General features: G+C 41.2%; 1 protein-coding gene across 1 annotated transcript in view; it reads left to right on the top strand.

Moving 5' to 3' along the window:
- The window catches only part of xkr7b (XK, Kell blood group complex subunit-related family, member 7b), a 94933-nt gene that overhangs the window by 72045 nt on the left and 2915 nt on the right, over positions 1-19973 (top strand). Inside the window, exons 2-3 of the mRNA XM_084720321.1 lie at positions 10262-10461; positions 18759-18978. Of these exons, the coding sequence (XP_084576447.1) occupies positions 10262-10461; positions 18759-18978 (420 nt within the window). The remainder of the gene's footprint in view (positions 1-10261; positions 10462-18758; positions 18979-19973) is intronic.

Genomic DNA, 19973 nt, shown 5'->3' with positions numbered 1-19973 from the left:
ACTGCAGTTTCTCTTAAAAAAAAATCTTTGATGCATGACTGCAAATTATGACAACATCAGCCTGCAGACTGACGCTAGCAGGGTTTCCCTGGTGAATGTTTGTTTGCTTGTTCAACAAGCTCAGGTGCAAGAAAAGATGTGTGTTCGTGTTTGCGAGTTAGATAAGAAGAGGTTTTTTGCAGGAACACTAATGTGGGTTGTGGTTCAAAGTCTGTAGCTCTTGTGTCTGACTACATTTAATTAAACTTTTGCAGCAACTTGCTCTTATTTTAACCACATTTATATTAGCATAGTTATTCAACTAGTTAAATTACTTTTTTGACCATGTTTTTTTGTGGAGTGAGCTACTGAAACTGGACCAAAAAAGGGAAAGGAATGTTTTACATTGCTTCTCTACTGTAATTGAACCCCTGTTTGCCCAGTTGGGTGGCAACCAAACTCGGTAATTTTAAGTGTACAGACTAGGATTGTGTACTGAAACTACGGGTACCTACTGGACTGAATTACAAAAGAGAGCAGATTACAGTGCCTCATATTGGTGTGACATCCCTGAGCTGTGGACTGAAATGTTTGCCCTCTGGTATGAACTTCACTACACTACAACTTCGCTTGTTGACATTGTGGTAGCACTCAACCTACATGGCTCTGGCAGCAGGTAGCCTTCCGTTAGCTCGTAGCTTCTGTAAACACAGTTTAAATTCTGAGCTAAGTGCAGCTATATTTCCTTTGAAAGGATTCCAGCACTGAGCAGAACGTGCAGCAAATGTTGCAAGCATAGTGACGAAGCATCTGGTGACAAACGGGTTACACTTGAAAGCACGGGGATGCAGCGTGCTCGACTGCCTGAGTGATTTGGTTCCAAGCGCGTCAGCCAGCAGTGTGGGCGTCCCTGACCCCGGAGCTGGGGAGCATAAATTTAAAATGCTATATGTGAAGAATTGCTGGGTTAAATTTGTGTTTTTATTTACAATGTTCACGTTTAATATATTGTTCAATGTCAAGTTCAAATTAGCCTTAACATTGAAGCAGAGTATCAGTTCATGCAGTTTAGGCAACAGTATTGCAAAAAAAAAAAAATTCTCGCCAGATCGTGTCTTTGAAGCAAAACCTCCAAAACCTGTTGGTGAGAGGAAAACCAGGGCTAAAATCCCATAGTTTGAAGTCTGCTTAATGGTAAAGCAATAATCTTTTCAACAGTTAAAATAACTTTACTGTAACTTCAGCTGAGCAGCGCCGGTGCAGCGGGCTGAGCGCAGCATGATGATGTAACCCAGAGCGAGCTGCTGGTCCAAGGCCACTGCGAAACAAAGGAAGGAAGTCAAACGACAGCCGCATCCTCCAGTCGAATGGAACGTGGCCAAACGCACCGACTGCAGCTTTTATTTATATATTTCTCAGTTATTGCACAACAGCTTCCAATGTGACTCAGCCAATCAGAAGTGAGAACCGGCACTGTGTGTTTCATAAGAGACATTTGATCAGTGTGTATGTGTATGTACACACACACACACACACACACAGACACACACACACAGAGGCAATAAATGCCGCTGATTGCTGGCGTGATAATGGGCAGGTTGAGAGTCTCTTCAGACAAGTGATGAAGGTTAAAGAGCTCTCACTCTTCCACTCTCTCTGTTCACGGCCGACAGATTTTCAGGATATATAGAAATTTGCAGTGTGATTGTGTGAGTCAAGCTAATAGATCAGCAGGCTCGTTAAAAGCCTGGAGCTGGCACAAATTTATCGCCCTGGAGACTGACGAGGGGGCGTGTCAGAGCGTCAGTCGAGTCTTTGATCAACCACAGGGACGAGTTATTAATAAACATGTTTCCCCCCTCTTTCTGCCCCCTCTTTCTGCCCCCTCTTTCTCCCTCCCCAGCTCTCCTCTCCTGTCTCATCGATGGAGGATTTACAGTACAGGGCTCAACAATAAGGATTTCCTGCTTGCCCCGGGGCAAGTAAGATGCCACGTTGGGCAAGTAAATCTGGCAACTCACTCCACAAGTCATAAAAAATAATTAAACAATTAAAATGTTTTGATAATCGATTAATTATTCAAGCAATTTTCTATGAAAAATAGGAGAAAATGCTGCTTTCAGTCTCTCAGATATTTAGGTTTCCTGTGACAGCTGTGGCAATATCTCAAGAACGTCTTGAGGAGATTTCTTCAAATTTGGTACAACCATCCATTTGGACTCAAGGATGAACTCATTAGATTTTGGTGGTCAAAGGTAAAGGTCACAGTGACCTGTAGTCTCTCCCGTGCTGAAGGGGATTTCATGGTGTCATTTGGGGTTGAGGACGAACTGATTAGATTTTGGAGGTGAAAAAACCTGTTTCTGGCCGTAACACGAGAATTCAAACCTTAACTAGAAGAGTGCACTGCAACATTAACATGACCTCCACATACGTTGTCCTGAGCTGAAACAAGATTTAAAACTGAACCTGTTGTTGATCACTTGCGGCCCCTAGTGGCCAGTTAAGAAGAGTGAGAAGTCAGCTGACAGTAAATAAAACAGAGCAGCCAAAAAATAGAATTGCTGCCTCACAGTTGTTTGTCTCCACCAACCAGTCAAGTTACAGTTTACATCCATGTCTGTCCAGACTCATGTAATGTGTCTAGGGAAGACTTTGAAGGAATTTAATATGAAACTTACCACTATAATGACTTTGAAGGAGTTTGAAGTGTTTCTCACTATACATGTGTGATTCCAGTTTTCACTTAGAGACTATTTTATACAGAGAGGACAGAGCTGAACATTATGACGTCACAGTGAAGTTGACCTTTGAGCTTTTTGATATAAAATGTCATTCATTAGCGTTTGAATCCTTGAGTCATTTGAATCGAGTTTGAAGAAAATTCTTTCAAGGTGTTCTCAAGATACGACATTCACGAGAACGGGATGACCTGAAAACATAATTCCCCTGGCCATAAAAGCATAAAGGCATAAAAACCATTTTAAAAGTTTGTTTGTTTGTTTTTTTAGGTTTTTCAAGAATTCTGAATCACAGCGGTCCTTCAGCATACTACAATTAGACTGATCCATCCAGTAGTTTTCAAGATTAGCTGCAGACAAGATGATCGCGCACACACACTCACACACAGGTGTGATTACATGATCCCCAGAGGTAAATTAGGTTTCAGACTGACAAAACAGGACTTTTAAAGACATCGCCTTGGACTTTGAAAAACTTGGATGGACATTTGTCCGGTGCAGCCCTGGATCAAAGATGACAATTAAATTTAGCCTTTGTTGTTATTTAATAGCTGCTAATCAAACAGTTTGACAGGGGCAAGTAGATTTGTGACCCGCGTGCCCGACCAAGCAAGTGAAAAAACATCGATGTTGAACTCTGCAAGAGTGGCCTGACATCGTAGCAGTGAAGTCACAGTGTTTGAGACGTAGAGTTATAACAGAGGAGTCATTAGTCTTGTAAGCAGCAGATATAAAATCAATCATCAGGAAATGATTGAGTGATTTAACATTATAACAGCCTCCGTGTGCCAACTCTCCACTTTTATTATCATCACAGTTATTATTAGTCTCATTTGTTCCTTCAGGTAAACAAATCATTAATTACCACTGGCTCTAATATCTGTTTCCTGACCTTTGTTTATTGCCTCTCGCTGCGTCCTGAACGCGCGTCTGCTGATCAATTTCAACTCAATGAGCCGTTAATGATGTGAAATTTGCAGCCTGTGAATTGATGCCGCGGCGGTGACAATAATTATTATATTAATGATCGTAAGTATGAAAACAGAAATGCCCACAAGTCATCATTCAAATCTGAGTCTCAGACAGTCTGAGAACAACAGAGGAACTTTTTTACATTTACACTCTTAGAAGTTTTTCAGAGTTTTTCAGCTTACGCCTTTTTTGGTTTCCTTTTGTAAAGGTTCCATCTGGAACTCTCTTAGAGAGTTCTGCACAGAACCCAACATAAAAGGATTATATCTGGAAGCATCTGCGAAAGGGTCCACCCAGAACCTCCTAGGGGTTCTAAAGGAGAAACCCTCTATGGTACAATGGTTCCATCCAGAGCCCTCCCACCTCCTCAGGGTGTTAACAAGAACCCATCCAGAGTGGTCCACCGAGAACTCTGTAATTTCATGTAGTACACACCCAGGGGGTTACTGAGAACCCATTCAGGGGGTTCTACTAACAACTCTTTTATATTCCGAGGTTCATCTAGTACCCATCCAGGGGGTTCCACCAAGAGCTCTTTTATATCCCAAAGGTTTCATGTAGTACTCACTCAGGGGGTTCTACTGAGAACCCTTTCTCTTTCTTCCAAAAATGGTTCTTTGGATGAAAATGGTTCTTAATGGAACACTTAATCTTACAAAGAACCTTTGATTAACTTTTTTTTTTTTCAAAAGCGGGTTCTCCAGAAACAAATGGATTTGGGTAGAACCTCAGCCCTTCAGGAAGAACCCTTTTGGAACCCTTATTATATATATGAGTTCTGAGTTCTTAAAAAAATGGTCCCCCGCTTTGCTAAACATATCTGTAATCTGATTACATCCATTTTTATCTAACTTTAATTGAATAGTTACCTTTTTTGTATCCAGATTTCTTAATCATGTAATCCATTACTCCACAAGCCTGTTTGTCACACTCCCTGGAGGGAAACAATGCCAACCTTCAACAGTGAGAGTGAAAATCACAGATCTCAACTTTTAAACTTCATGTTTTTACAAAACAAAGCTCAGAACTTTTTTCTGTGTTTTAATACGTTGGAAATTATTTTAAAATGTCGAGCTCTTCCAGGCTCCACCGGGTCTGCAGGGTTAAGTGCAGTGCTTGTGCACTGAATTAACCTGCAGATTGTTTTATTTTGGGAACACAATGATCACAACTGTTTCCACAGTTTGCACACATAAAAGCGCTGCTGGTGCTGCTGCAGCTTCTGGTGGCTTCGGTTAAATTACAAATCTGTGCCTCTGCCTCCTCTCTGCTGCTGATCGCTGCGTTTCATCCACTGACCTGTAATATTCATTTAAAAGAGGTTCAAATGAAGTGTGTGTAACAGTTTAATTTCTCTGTGTGCAAGTGTCTCTCCTTGGGTTCATTCTTGGCTCACCATCACACTTGGCAGCAATTCTCTAAGACTACACACACACACACACACACACACACACACACACACACAAGCTCTTTTTACAAATGCTCAGGGTCTCAGCGGTCCAACTGTGGCCTTGTAGATAGTAGAGTTTTTGGCGGAGAGGAGAGGAAAAGAGAGGAAGACCAGCGGGAGGAGGATGAAGAGGAGCAGAGAGAATACAGGGAAGGAGAGAAGAGGAGTGATGGAGGCAGGAGTGGAGAGGAGGAGAGGATTCATATAGATTTGATAGATTGGAAGCTCGAGGCAGAGAGAACGCCTGAGGAAAGAACAAAATAAATTGGATGGAGAGAGAAAGAAAGAAATGAGAGAGAAAGACAATAGCTGCATGAAATTGGATTGAGAGAGAGACAAAATGAGAGATAGCAAGCAAAGCAAAGGAGGCAGAAAAAGGGAGAAAGAGACAAAAAACAGAGAAAGATTAAGATAAATTGAGAGAAAAAAAAAACACTGAAAGAAAGGTGGAGGATGAAAGAGATACTGGACAAGTAAGAAAGTGACGAATTGATGAAAAGAAAACCAATAAATAGCGAGAGGACAGAAAGAAACAGAGAGATAAGGGTGAAAGAATAAAACCAGTAGGTGATTTGAGGGGGGGTGATGTCCTCCTTGTTTGCAAAATGGCCAAAATTCATCCTGCTTGTTAACCTGCCAACCCACCTCTCCATCCCCTTTGTAGAAGAGACGGTGCAGGAGCAGAGAGGTTGTTTCTGTCGGACTCATCGATCCTTTTTCTGACTGAGGTTTGTGCAAGTTTGAATCTATGGCCCCGACCACGGCTCGGAAATATCAGCCGCCTGATCTCTAATGAAGCAGACGTCTTTATACGAATGCAGAACCTGCAGGCAAGAGACAAGACTTTGGTACCAGAAGCATTTTGGTTTCCGTTTGTTGTCAGTTTGTCTTGTTATTCTGAGTAGTATTGATTTTAAAAAAAGAATGATGAATTTACAGAAAGTGTACAAATTGACATGTATTACAATTAGATCCAAAAAGTGCTACAATTCTTTGCTAATCAATGACCATTTTTAGATGTAGATGTTGATTGTGGTTTGACCGATTATTGATTAAGGGAAGTCCAACAGTATAGAAGATGAAAGTCCTTTGAGCGTCTTGTATAATATGAGTGAATGTTTGAGGCAAGTCTTGAATGTATTTATTTGCGTATTTCTTTATTTGTTTGTTTCACTTGAATCAAAGGGTGACGCAGTTGGAGGTTCACTGGATCGGGCTCCTCATTGAGGCTGTGTAACGATCCACTGGTTTCTCTTTTGAGTGGCCTATAGGTTGTGTTTTATCCTCCAGTATATCAATAAGCATTAATGCACCAGTAGCTCTCTTCCTATCCTGCAGGACAGCAAGTATAAAACAAAGTAATCAGCCAGTGCCAGAAAAAAACACAACAACAATGTGACACAACACGTCTAAAGTGGTATCATTCAGCGAGAAAATGATTCAAAATAAGATACAAAGATGCAAATGTAGTTGCCATGACACTTCCCACTTGATATAATTTAGCGAGAAATCAATTATGAAAAAAAAAAAGAACAATCTAGTCGGCTAATTAAAGTCAAATCAAGTTTTAAAGTGTGTTGCATGAGACTTTGAGACTCTATCAAGTTGCATAGAAATGATCTTTCTTGCAAACAGTTGCATCAAAGTTTCACTTTGTAAAACCAGCCTCATGTTGCTAATCGGACTGTAAATAATGACCAGTGTACAGAAGACAAAACCTTGGCACAGATATCCATTGCCTACTTTCTGGATATCTTGAAAAGCTCGCTGCTGGCTCCAGAAACTAAATCATCCAAGATTGTTAGTAGAGTAACTGTGTTTTCTACTGATAAATCTATGGAGCTGTCCGTGGTGCTGAACTAATTGAGAGTAAAGGCTAATTTATGTTTGATGTTAGATACGCACATGGATATGGACAAAGTGAATGTGTTTTGGTGGTTTGAGTAAGAGTTGAAGGTGAGATTAATATACAGACTAAGCTGCATGTCAGTAAAGCAGACTGAATGAAGAAGTGGCGTCAGTATTCACAATAAACACAAAGCACAGCTGAAGCTGATGGGATTTGGTCATAAACTAAAGTAGAATTTGACCAGATGATGCCACTATACCTGCAAAGTCAGGAGATTATAAATCACCCTGAGGGTAGCACGGATGTCTGTCCAAAATAAAATATAGCGCCGATCCATTAAAGAGTTGTTGATTTATTTTGGTCCGGACCAAAGTGATGGATTCGCCGACCCACTGATATTTTCATCCCTAAAAAAAAAAAAGGAAAACGGTAGAAAAGGGCAAGGCAATAAGAAATGAAGGATAAATAAAGATATCTGATATAAAAGAGATTGAAGAGTGAAAGAAACAGACAAACAAGAGAGTTGCAGAGGTGGAGATGGAGACAGAGAGACAGAGAGACAGAGAGACACAGGGATTGAATGGAGGAGTGCCGGCAGTGCTTGGACAGCAAATTATTTGCAGAGCTACAGAATTCCAGGCTGCCTCGTTGGCCTTCCTGCCTGTCTGTCACATTGTGTGTGTGTGTGTGTGTGTGTGTGTGTGTGTGTGTGTGTGTGTGTGTGTGTGTGTGTGTGTGTGTGTGCGCGCATGTTGAGAAATGTTGTTTGTTGAGTGTGCATCAACTACACACACGTGTATCTGTGCTTGTCTGTATTTTGCAGGCTTGAACATCGTCATATATGCTGACGTGTGTGTGTGTGTGCGTGTGTGTGTGTGTGTGTGTGTGTGTGTGTGTGTGTGTGTGTTGTGGGCTATTTTTACCCCTCTATTTAAAATCTGCTTGGGGATGCAGAAGCGCAGGAAGTGAGTGTCGTCTCACTTTTCCTCCAGCAAGCTTCATTTCTCCTCCACAACCTGTCTGTCCTGCCCTAAGACTACAACTGTCTGCCATCCTCTTCTCCCATGATGCATCTGTGCTTCCTCCACTTCACACTAACACCAGACGCAATTTTAAAGCCATCAGTCTAAAGCGTGACCCCTTAAAATGAAGTGATGTCGACTCCACAGCCTCTCGTCACACATTATTACCTCAGTCTGGTTTAGAGAAATTTTCCCTTTCAGATATTTTTAATTTGATGGAACTGAAGGATTTTTTTGATCCGGTACTTGACAAGAAAAGAATTTTAGTTTTAAGTTTAAGAAGAAAACAGATATATGTCCACTTAACCAACACCAGTCTATTTCCACTTATGTGATGTCATATTGAGCTGCAAACCATTTCTTATCATGTATTTGTGGTAACATTTCTAATAGAAGGAAGGACTACACACAAATCTACAGCTTTATACTTCATACTAGTACTGTGCACATCAGCATAAAACAACTTCTGAGTCATAATGCCTGTTTTCCAAAAAGTTACCTTGGGTTTTTTTTTAATCAAACTCCTCTCCTGATCCTCACTGACAGCAGCGTGTTTTCAGTGCAGACCTCGTGCTGCAGCAGCAGGTGAAGAACAGTCTTGCCCCTCCTCCCCTCACATCAATATTTGTCAAAAAACACGAGGCTACTCTCCACCGTGTACCGGCTGACCCGCCGCAACCTGGCGCCCAACACCGTCACTGACACAAAAAAATCTGCAAAAGAAAAAGCACATCAGAGTCAAACAGTGACAGCTGAGGGTAAAGACGTTTCCCTGGAGGAACGTGCATCTCTCCGTGGTGTTTTTTTTCTTTTCCTCCCAGGAGAACAGCGTGGCTCACATTTCCTGCTGGAAGATGTCATTTAAATTTTTATACTGTTATATCTCTTTGTGTTTACAGCAGCGAAGACTGCTGCTCTAAAATATACAAGCTAAATTTAGCATTTTTAGCTTTTAGTGATACACCTACTCTGCATTTATCATGTCTGAACACCTCAGTCTGAAGAAAAACTGTTGTTTTTTAACTTTTAAATAAATTATGTCTCCTTGTATACACATGATGTACACTTTTTTATGGAAGTGTGCACACTTAACAATACTGGAAAATGGAAAAGAAAAGAAAATCATTCTCTATTATCCCAGAAAATTATACATTGTTCACAATTAATTATTTACTCCCCTGGCCTGTAGTGTTTATTCATCCAGATAGTTTTGGTTTTGGACATATCAGTCGTAGAGATGTCTGCCTTCTTCCCCATATAATGGGACTAAATGGCACTCGGCTTTTGCTGCTCAAAGAGCCAAAAATACAGCACATTTGAAAAACTGAACGGTAATGTCTCTTTCCAAAAGTCATGAGCCGGTTACTCAAGATAATCTACAGAGCAATTTCATGCAGGAACTACTTTCTTTCTGGTAGAAAAGAAAGTAGTTATGCAAGTTTCTTTTCCAACCTGTGGTAATTTTCTACTTTAACCTTCACATCATTGAAGACCTTTTACGTTACATAAAAGTTTATGTAAGTTCTGAGCTGTTTGTAAATGCATCGGAAAGACACCGGGATGTCAAATGCTGACGTTTTGTGTTGGTAAAGCGTCCAGTGGTTACTATTCTCACATGTTGCAGATTTCCATCACTGTGGTACCACTTTACAATAACTCTCCCCTTTAAATTGTTTCTAATTAGGTTATTTGTTAGGTGTTATAAAACAGTAGTAAATAATTATATATATAAAAAAAAAAAAAAACATGGTTCTCGTACAATGATGTGGGCTCACTATCTGGTCCAATTACTGCTTCCTGCTAATTAATTTTACTAATGAGGTACTGACATTTATAACTGGCAAAAGGGTTTTGAACATGCTGAAAATGTCAAGGTACAATACAATATTGCCAAAGCCTTAGTGAATGAATCTGGTAATTTGTGAATGGAGAAGACAAAGTCGGCTAATAAGCAATGAGATCTGAGGCTCAGCAGCACAGATAAATGTAGGCAACTCTTTGGCACCTACAGGTCACTGATGTCCTTTTTATTTAATGTGCTATAACAGTTTATTAATGATTTATAAGGGTAGTATCATTGTAAAGTGGCAGCCCATCATTTTGAGATATGTATGTATATATGATGTTTTTCAGTTTCTACTTTTTGCCACTGAAATTCTTCAGGAAACATCCTAGAACGAGATCCTCTGAAAGATGCAGGAATGATAAAGAGATGATTAAGCGTCCTATTTCTGTCTCTCGCCCTCAGGTACATCCATGCCCTCTACCTGGGTGCCCAGAGCCGTTGGCACGGCAACGGGCCCCGTCGCCACTTCCACTGGCGGCTGATGTTTGAGAGCGCCGACATCACCATGCTCCGTCTGCTGGAAGCCTTCCTGAAGTCCGCGCCGCAGCTCGTCCTCCAGCTGAGCATCATGATCCACGGAAACGCCGTCCTCCCTCTGCAGGGTGAGCGAGAAGCTTCGCTGTGATAAGTGCGACACGTCAGCGAGAGCAGTTTCAGTTAGTTTCAGTTAGCAACCATAACTAGGGCCCCACTGGCCTGTCAAGCTCTGCATTTGTCTACATGTTGAAGCAGTTTGCACGAGGTTCTTAGAAAAACGATGCTCTGTGTCTGATGAGTTTAGATGGTGGCATATTCTTTGTAGTCTTCCAAATGTGCATATGATACAAGTGCACAGAACGATATCCACAAAGCAGAAAACATGGTTAATCTGGTTAACCATCCTCAGGAGGGAGTGTTTCTGGTCCGCGTGCACAAATAAAGTGCGCACGAAACGCTGACCTACGTCTTAACAACTGCTCAATACTTGCTCGCTCGTCAGGTTTGACTTTTGAGACTTTGGAGGAGCAGATGGACGGACAGCACCTGATGCCTCCCTTCCTGTCCTCGTCTCCACAAATTTGAGGAAAGCATTATCACGTGATTCTCACCTGAGTTTCGAAGTCCCTCAAAAGATACCGGGGACAACCCTGTATGTCAAAGGTGAAGCGGTCAGATTTCTTTTTGTGATGTCACCATGTTTCCAGATCTAAGCAGTGAACATTTTAAGGATGATGTTGTTATTACTAATGTAAATTTAGAAAATAAACCCATGCCGACATCATGATTACGTCACAGTGTTAGCTGGAGGCAAAACAAAGTAAAACTGGAGGAAAACAGAGTAGTATGCTACATGAATTCAAGTTTCTCACTTTCACCAAACTAAGATGAGCTTTAATTGCTCCTCAAAAGTTCCTACATCCATTGAGTGAGTGTGTTCGGGTCTGCAAGTCTGCTCTCATTAGTTAATGTGAACTGTTTCAAATAACACTCTGAGATCGAGCGACCGTACACATTCAAAAGAGCTTGTATTTTCTTCAGACACCGTTACGAAACAAGCCAACAAAACTTGCTTGATAGCTCATGTTTGCAGGGAATTGTTCTGCCTCCACCTAAACTCTGCCGTCAAAAAAACATCTTAAAAAGGGGTTTACAAACAATAAAACTTTTTGAGGACAATGTTGTTACTGATGCAGATGAGTAAAACAGGACCTTAGTTGTAATATAACGCAGTTATCCTTTAAGAAATCTGATGTTTATCTCCTTTATTGGACTTTGTTTTATTAGATTTTATCAGCTGCAGTTTCTGATCGTTACAAAGGCTTCTGGAGGGAGACGGAGAGTAAAGTTTAATAAAGGTCGTGTGTGTGTGTGTGTGTGTGTGTGTGTGTGTGTGTGTGTGTGTGTGTGAGGGCAGATATCAGTAGCAGGGTCTATGCTTTATTCATGCACCTCTTACAAGAAGCAGATTGGCCTTTGATGAATAAAACAAAACACACTCTCTCTCTTTCTCACACTCAGAACACACACACACACACACTGTACACTCAGTGTTCACACACACCTGGCTGCACAGAAGTCCGGTATCAGACACATATTGGAATCGCTCAAATCACACAGTCACAGGACACACATGAAACCTACAAACACACACCTGTGATCGACAGGAAAGCCTACAAACTAAGTGATGTGGATTTACAACCTGTCAGTTAATCCACCATCCTCGACTTCTGTGAGGGCTGGGAGCTGATTAATGTTTCTGCCTGTGGGCGCCCAAATTAAGTGAATGCCACCAACATCACAAAAAGCGTGTGTGTGTGTGTGTGTGTGTGTGTGTGTGTGTGTGTGTGTGTGTGTGTGTGTGTGTGTGTGAGAGAGAGAGAGTGCTGCTAAACTGGTCAGCCTAATTTTTTTTTTTTCCACATTCATGATTGCATTCTGGACCTGTGAGTCCCAATTTTTTAAAAACCTTTTTTGTTACTTTTATTCCTTTTTGTTTTTATAGCTGGAGTAGAGATGCCTGCAGTTTTATCCATGGGCACGCAGATAAACTGTGGATCAGGCAGGGCAGCTGAAATTAACATATCAGATGGTATTTCGCTGTGACGATCTTTTCCAAAGAACAAGCAAACAAGCAAGCACCACCTGTTCTATGCGCTTTGTGGTGCGCCGGTGCAGCTGTGGCTCACAGCGCATCACCTGCGCTCCTCGTCTCTGCTTACATCACAGTTACTTTTGTGGTGTGGAAAGTTTATAGCCCGTCATGCTGCTGCATTGCTCTGTGCATGTCGCAGATTAAAAGCGTTAATTAAAAGTGCTTTTTTTTTAAATAGTCACTGAAATATTCTCCCTGTAATTAGAACTAGAAGTATCTCAGCAGTAGCCGCAGATACTTATTGTAGATATGCATAATAACATGTCATCTTATAGGCAGAATTTTTCATTTTGGGCTGATACCAGTACTTGAAGATGGTGTCAGCCAATTCTGATAACATGCCAATATCATCGTGCTTCACTCACACACATACAAGCACACAATCTTGAGGGGGCATCATTCATAACACTGCATCACTCGTGAGTATTGTAGGACAGCTGAGCAAAAAACACCTACACATATGATTACCATCACTTGGTAATCATCACGCAGTATAGACGTACGCGCTGGCCGCGTTCCCCATGCATGTGATCAGCACGTGTGCTATGAGGGAACACTGACTAACAGCTCGGTGAAGAGCAGCATGGTTCAGAAGACAGAGCAGCCATCTAGTGACTGCTGCTGATTAGCCGGTTGGCACCTTGCATGGCAGCCTCTGCCATCAGTTTATGAATGTGTGTGTGAATGGGTGAAGATTGGCATGTGTTTTAGAGCATTTTGAGTGGTCGGTGGACTAGAAAAGCGCTTTTCATGCACTCCATTTACAATGTAGCACGGCTGCAGTGCCGGTCAGCAGAGCAAACAGCAGTAGCAGCTGCTATGATAGATAGCTGTCTAAAAAATATAGTTTGGGTGTAGTTACACTTTAATCATACACATTAGTACTTATACTTTTGAGGACCCTCACTAACATAATTTATTTCCTTTTCGCTTACTTTAAAGTGTGGGTTCAGGTTTTTTGAACTGGGGTTTATTTATCCACAGTCTGTGTATTACCTATCATAGATGGTGGTTGACACATCCCCAGTTTGGAGAAGCAGCTTGACAGGATCAGTGGCAAAACCAATTTTACCCACCTAAGAAAATCAGTATCAGTTTAGGTGTAAGCTATAATTATAATATTTTCATTACAAGCACAATTTACAGTTTCATTTTGCAGACACTGTTATCCAAAGCGACGTTCATCTGAGAGCTGATACGACACAAGCAAGGATCTAGTCAGGAGAGAACAACATGAGCAAGTGCCATAAAGCACAGTTCAAGTCTGATAGGACAAAGGTGCCTACAGGCATTGCAAGAGGCAATGCATCTTAATGAGCAAGCAAGGTTGAGAAGTTCTGAGCAGGTTGAAGAAATGCAGACATACTCACTCTGCTCCCGGATATTGTTCAGTGTGCTCATGTATGCACCTGACTTTTATGTGCGCTGGTTTTGATACTTAATTGAAGCTCTATTTCTCGCTCTTTCTCATTATTTTGCTTCATTTTTGTTGCAGCTGATGCAATGTCTCCTCCCTTTCTTCGAAAAAACCAAAAAGGTCTATCAAGTGCAGAGGTGCTCAGGATAGAGCTGAACAGGTTTGGTAACTCGTTCCCACCAGAGAACTACAAAAGAGAAGAGTGTGGCTAGCAACCTTGAGCGCTGTTGTGGTGGTTGTATTAGGTGCCTTTCATTTGCAGAGCGCAATGAGCGGGAGGGAGTGTGGATGTGAATGATGGAGTAGAGGTAGGCGGGAGCTAAGTGAGTGTCAGGGTTTTGAATTTAATGCAGGCAGCAACTGGAGGCCAGTGGTATGTGATCTGACAAGCGGGGTGACGTGCTTTATTGGGCTGGTTGAAAACCAGATGTGGCGCTGCGCTGTGGACCATCTGCAGAGGTTTGAACGTACATCTGGGGAGGCCTGCCAGAAGGAAACCGCAGTAGTCAACGCGTGACATTGCGAGAGCCTGTGCCAGGAGTTGTGCTGCATACTCAGACAGGTAGGGTCTGATGTTCCTGATGCTGTACAGGGAAAATCAACATGAGTGAGCAACTGAGGCCATGTGGACCTTGAAGGTTAGTTGGCCATCAATCATGATTTATCAAATATCAAGTCCACTGGCAAAAACAGTAATATAACTCAGAGAAAACCTAAGTTGCCGGTCTATCTGCCTCAGTCTATTATTTTGTTTGGGTTATTGTGTGAATTTGTTGTTTTAAAGGCTTAGTTTTGGATTTACCAACATACCTCCCACAACTCCACTTCAAAAGACAGAACTATCCCTTTAATGTCAACCCTAAAACCATGTTTTAAACCTCAAACAGCCCTTTGAAGAAATGCGGACCAAAGAAGGTGTCCTCACTTACTGAAATGTCCTTCTCTCTCTCATGGTCCTCACATAGATACAAGTATCGGAGCATGCACACACACACACACACACACACACACACACACACACACACACACACATTTCTGTCTGTTTTGGCACCCTACCATCTGTTCAAAAGCATTTATTTTTTAAATGTGGGCACTTAAACAGTGCAGATTCTCCCACACAGCCTACAACACCTTACTGCTGATAAGGCACACTGATTAATCTATCAGCCAATCAATCAAATTAAACAGCCAATCAGTGCTGCCAATTAATCATTCAAGTCATCTGTTGGGTACAAATCCCAAACATTTGCTGGTTCCAGTTTCTCCAAATGCTGGGATTTACCGGACTTGCCAAGCATAACAAATTGCATCTGTCTCTTTCTACCAATAATCCCCTTTGTTTTGGGTTCATTTCTTGTAGCTGCTCTGGTTTATTTTCTTAAGCTGTATTCCAGGAAGGATCGCATGTCATTGGTCCGACTTATGAACTCAGGTGGGGTTTTACGGAAGGAAAAATAAGTCAAGTATGAGATGTTCGAGGTATTAAAACGTCCAGAGAAACCTCTCCTGCAGCATAATCCACTTCCTCACTGTTCATCCATATGCTCATTATGGATGCAATATTTTGTTGGAAAACATTTAGCTTTGGCAAACTGATTTAAGGATGTTAATGACATGACACAGCAGTAGTGAATTATGCTGTTTTGCTACTATAAATGTTTATGAACATTATGATCATGCAAATGGATAACAGAGGAGCAGATTATGCTGCATATGCTGCATTGTTTTGCTTTTCTTTTGTGAAAATGATGGTGAACTTCTTTTTTATGCAGCTCTTTCCTAAACAGAAGTTATAAAATGATTGCGGAAAAGGAGCCAAAACACACAACCACGACATCACAATAAAATACAAAATAAAACAAGGCAAGACAGGCTTGAAATATGGGGGTTAGAAACTGGACAAAATGGAGAAAAAATAAGTGGGAGCTGATTTGATTATAATCACAGTAAACTCTACAATAAAGTGTGATTAAAAACACAGACACAGGTCTTTACAGGCAGATTGATCCAGAGCATCTTGGCCTGGTTGTGCCAACTGGTCTTTACTCAGGCTGCTTCCTTGAAGTTAAAGATTTGAATCATTGGTCAGAGACCCCTCTGTCAACTAAGACAACAGTCAGTGTGCATTACAGTAACAGGATAAAATAGACTGATGCACAAAAATACCCAGGAATAACCTTTCAGTTATGAACTGAGTCTCAATATCACCACAAGCAACAAAACTCTGAGTGACAGAAATGCAGCACAGTCTGCCACTTTACCCCAGCGCACTGCAGAGCATGTAGGACCGGTGACGCTTGCTTGTTTAACACTGACAGGCTCAGACTGTTATTATAAGTGTCTGTCAACATTATGGAACGGGTCATGGCAGTCAGGGGCCTTCTTTTAAAGAGTAATATATGTTTTGTTTCACCAGAAACAGATGATTTATTGCTCTCGTCAAAGTAACCAGACTCTGTTTGAAAAGCTGTCATTTAATCATCGTCGTCAGCTTCATTCAAACTCAAAAGGCACGACATAAAACTCATCAAAAACGTCTTGGCTCATCTTTCCATTGTTCCAGCAATGAACAACTCTGGTTTAGTCAAAATAAACTCTTAGTCAATGGCGTTTTGGGGCATGCAGGGCAGGTGACGCCAGACAGCTTGGGGAGTGATGCTCTAAAGTGTGCTGGGAATTTTATGACTGAACTACAAGAAGATGCACACTGTTACTTTCTCTGACAGTGCGAAAATCTGGCGTTTTCACATCACAGATGTTGCAGAATAAAAAAGAAAAAAGAAAAGATAACAAATATTCAATCAAATATTTGTATTCAGGAGCAAAATCAGAATCAACTTTAAAAATTCTTCAACTGGGACAGCCATTGTCTTTATGAAGTCTTTTCTCTTCTCTGAAGACCAGTCTTTGGAATGAACTTTACATACATTGCACTAACCACCCAGTTTTAGCAACCTGGTCTATGTAAATTCCCACATGACTATGGGTATTGCCTAGTAGCATGTGTTGCTAGGATGCATTGTTAACAATCTCTCTATTAATTTGCTGCTAATTTGTAGCTTATCATTTCTAGTATGCAGCAATGTTTCAGAGGATCAAATAAAAGAAAAGAGATAAGAAAAAGAAAACAATCAGCACAAGAAAACACTGACTGCCAAGCAGTCCAGCATAATAACAAAGAAGAAGCAGTGGGACTAGGAGAGAAATAATTCAATCCAATTCTGACCAAGGCCAAGAAATGGCCTCCTGTAAGATTTATGCCTGATCTTAGCAAAGAGAAGTCTTCAGCCTTGGTGGTGCAACCAGGCTAACTATTAGGTCAGACTTAAAACACCAAGCTACAACTGACTTTACGCAAAACTGGTTGGCACACAGCTTAGACGTGAATGTTTGTATAGACTTCACTGTTCAGAAATGTTGCTAGATGCCTGGACATGCAATCAAAAATATGTTGAGGACCTAGCCTGCTAGACAGCTGTAATGAATGTAGCACACCACGGTCAGGGGGCTTCATGTGAAGGTATATTTGTGTGTCATCAGCATAAAAATTAAATGGGATGACAAGACACAATTAATAAATCAGGACCCGGAAGTGCAGGAAATTCTAACCCAGTGTCTCAGCTTGTTAATAAAAAGTGCAGTGGTCTGTCATGTCAAATGCTTCAATTAAATCTCCAATAATAAGACTCAGAGCACATGTCAGCATCTGCATGGTCATTGGTTACCCTCAGGAGGGCCACTGGAATTAGATGTCTAAATTCAAGTTGACCACAGGTCTGTGAATGTTCTCAGTTGACCACAGCCACTGACGTCCATTTGTGAGGCCGCTACACACCAAGAAAAAGTTCCTATAATATAAAGTTAATGCACCAAATTCTCTTTGTGACGTGATGTTAAATCACGATAAGCTCTTAAAAAGTCGTTGCAGCTCTTTCTCTGCTCAAATTTTAATGCCTTCTCAGTGTGATTCATGGCTAATTTGAGACAAGGCTGCATGATTAACTCACATGAATGTTTAATGTGTTAAACTGCGCTCAGGGCAGCTCGCGGCGGGCTTCACAGTTACGTGTGCGGGCTAATGATCATTTGACTTCAGTAGAAACTGGTTCAGGTCTATTTGAATGTGCAAAGAAGGAAAACACTTATTATTCAGTGTATTTGTAGGTACCGGGTTGCTTTGCTTTTATTGCGGTAAGTCATTAAATGTGCTGTATTAGCATTTGAGCATCAGCTGATTAGTCTTTCATTAATTTTGAAACATCATTAAAACATCAGGTATTAGTTGCACTCAAGGTTGATTTTCCATTGTCTGATCACTTGTCACTTGTGGTTTGTTTTGGTCCAGAAAAAAAAAAGGTCTTAACAAATACATCCTGAATTTGGTCCCGGACATTAAAACAAAAACAAAGTATGTTGGCATGGCAACAAACCAGAGCCGATTCAAAATGAGGTTAGATTCAGGTGAATCTGTTGGTCTCCAGTGATTGCTTAGAGAGAATTAGAGTAGAAACCATTTCAGACTGAATATGGAGATGGAGTGAAACAAGCCTGATAACAGGTTGGCACTTACATGGTCCAAATTTCTCATTTCTTATCAGCTAACATATACAGTACATCACCGGTGTGAGTGAAGAGCCAATTCCACGTTGGAGACACTTGTACAATGATTGCATCAAATAATCTGAGAAATGTTGGTGTTTAATGTCAGTGTATGCGCATGGGTTCATTGTAATCACAGTAGGCTTTATGCATTTTCTCCCCTCATTACTCACACATCTTTCTATTTGCGTCTCTTTCCTCCTCCAAACTCCCATTTTTCTCTCTGTCTGTCTCCTCATCCGTCTCTCCAGGTCTCTCGGCCTCTGCCTCCCTGGTCTCCCTGGCCTGGATGATCGCCTCCTACCAGAAGGTTCTGCGGGACTCTCGCGACGACAAGCTGCCCATGTCCTACAAGGCCGTGATCACCCAGATGCTGTGGCACTTCTTCACCATCGGGGCGAGGACCGTGGCCTTCGCCCTCTTCGCCTCCGTCTTCCAGCTCTACTTCGGCATATTCATCGTCAGCCACTGGTGCGCCACACGTGACCTGAGTCTGGGTTCACAAGGAGAAGCTTAGACACTTTAGAAAAATGATGAATTGTGATGTGTTTCTTAATAGTTGTCAGGAGGAAACTCAAGGTCCTTTCACTCAATTCTAGTAACCAAAAACAAATGTTCTTAGAAATTAGATGATAAATTATTCAGTTTCCTCCAAAATCAGACCAGTAAGAAAGTTATACAACAATGCATTCCCCTGCGAAATACTGTAAACACAAATGTATGTCAGTAAACAGCTTTCTTTTGTAAATAGTAAGTAAACACTAAGTATGTCCTCCTTTACCATGAGCCTTTTAATCAGCTCATTCTCGCTCATTAGATCACAAAAGTGGGGTTAAAACAAAACAGCTTCCTCTGCACTTTGCGCACTCTTTCCCTCGAGGAGGAACACTTAGTAGTGGCTAATTTATAAATTTCCTCCCCCATTCATTGTAATTATTTATAGATTTATGAAATTGGTGATGAAAGAATGTGGTATTCTGTGAGCAGAGATATAATATCAATGTCTTATTTTGTGCAAAGTGCTGTGATTTTAACTTTGATCCCTTTATACCAAGATTATTAAATTTAAATCACTAAAAATGCGTTGGTATGAAATTACTAATGATATCTTGCCATGCTAATCTCATTGTGATTGTGGAGGTGTTTTAAAAAGTACAAATTGTATTGTCCTGCTGCCTCAGTGTCCAGTGACATCCTGTAAGTAATTTTGGCATGTTGAACCCTTTCCACGCTGGACTACCTGGCAACCACTAGTAATTTGTGATCATTTAAGAGGTTGCCACAGATCTAAATCCCATGTCCGTAAGTTGTAAAGTGAAAATTCCACCATTTTATCTACCATTTCCATATTACTCCATCTGTTGTCTGTTGTCAGACAACTGAACAAGCATAAAATTTGATCAGAGCTCATAATATGTTGAACAGCAGAGTGATGATGACAGAGAAGGTTAGGAGCAACAAAAGGA

This window comes from Lutjanus erythropterus, chromosome 6 (assembly GCF_056507025.1).
Source record: "Lutjanus erythropterus isolate fLutEry1 chromosome 6, fLutEry1.hap2, whole genome shotgun sequence".
NCBI lineage: Eukaryota > Metazoa > Chordata > Actinopteri > Lutjaniformes > Lutjanidae > Lutjanus > Lutjanus erythropterus.
Note: the sequence above shows the minus strand (reverse complement) of the source record. Positions and strands in the feature narration are given on the sequence as shown.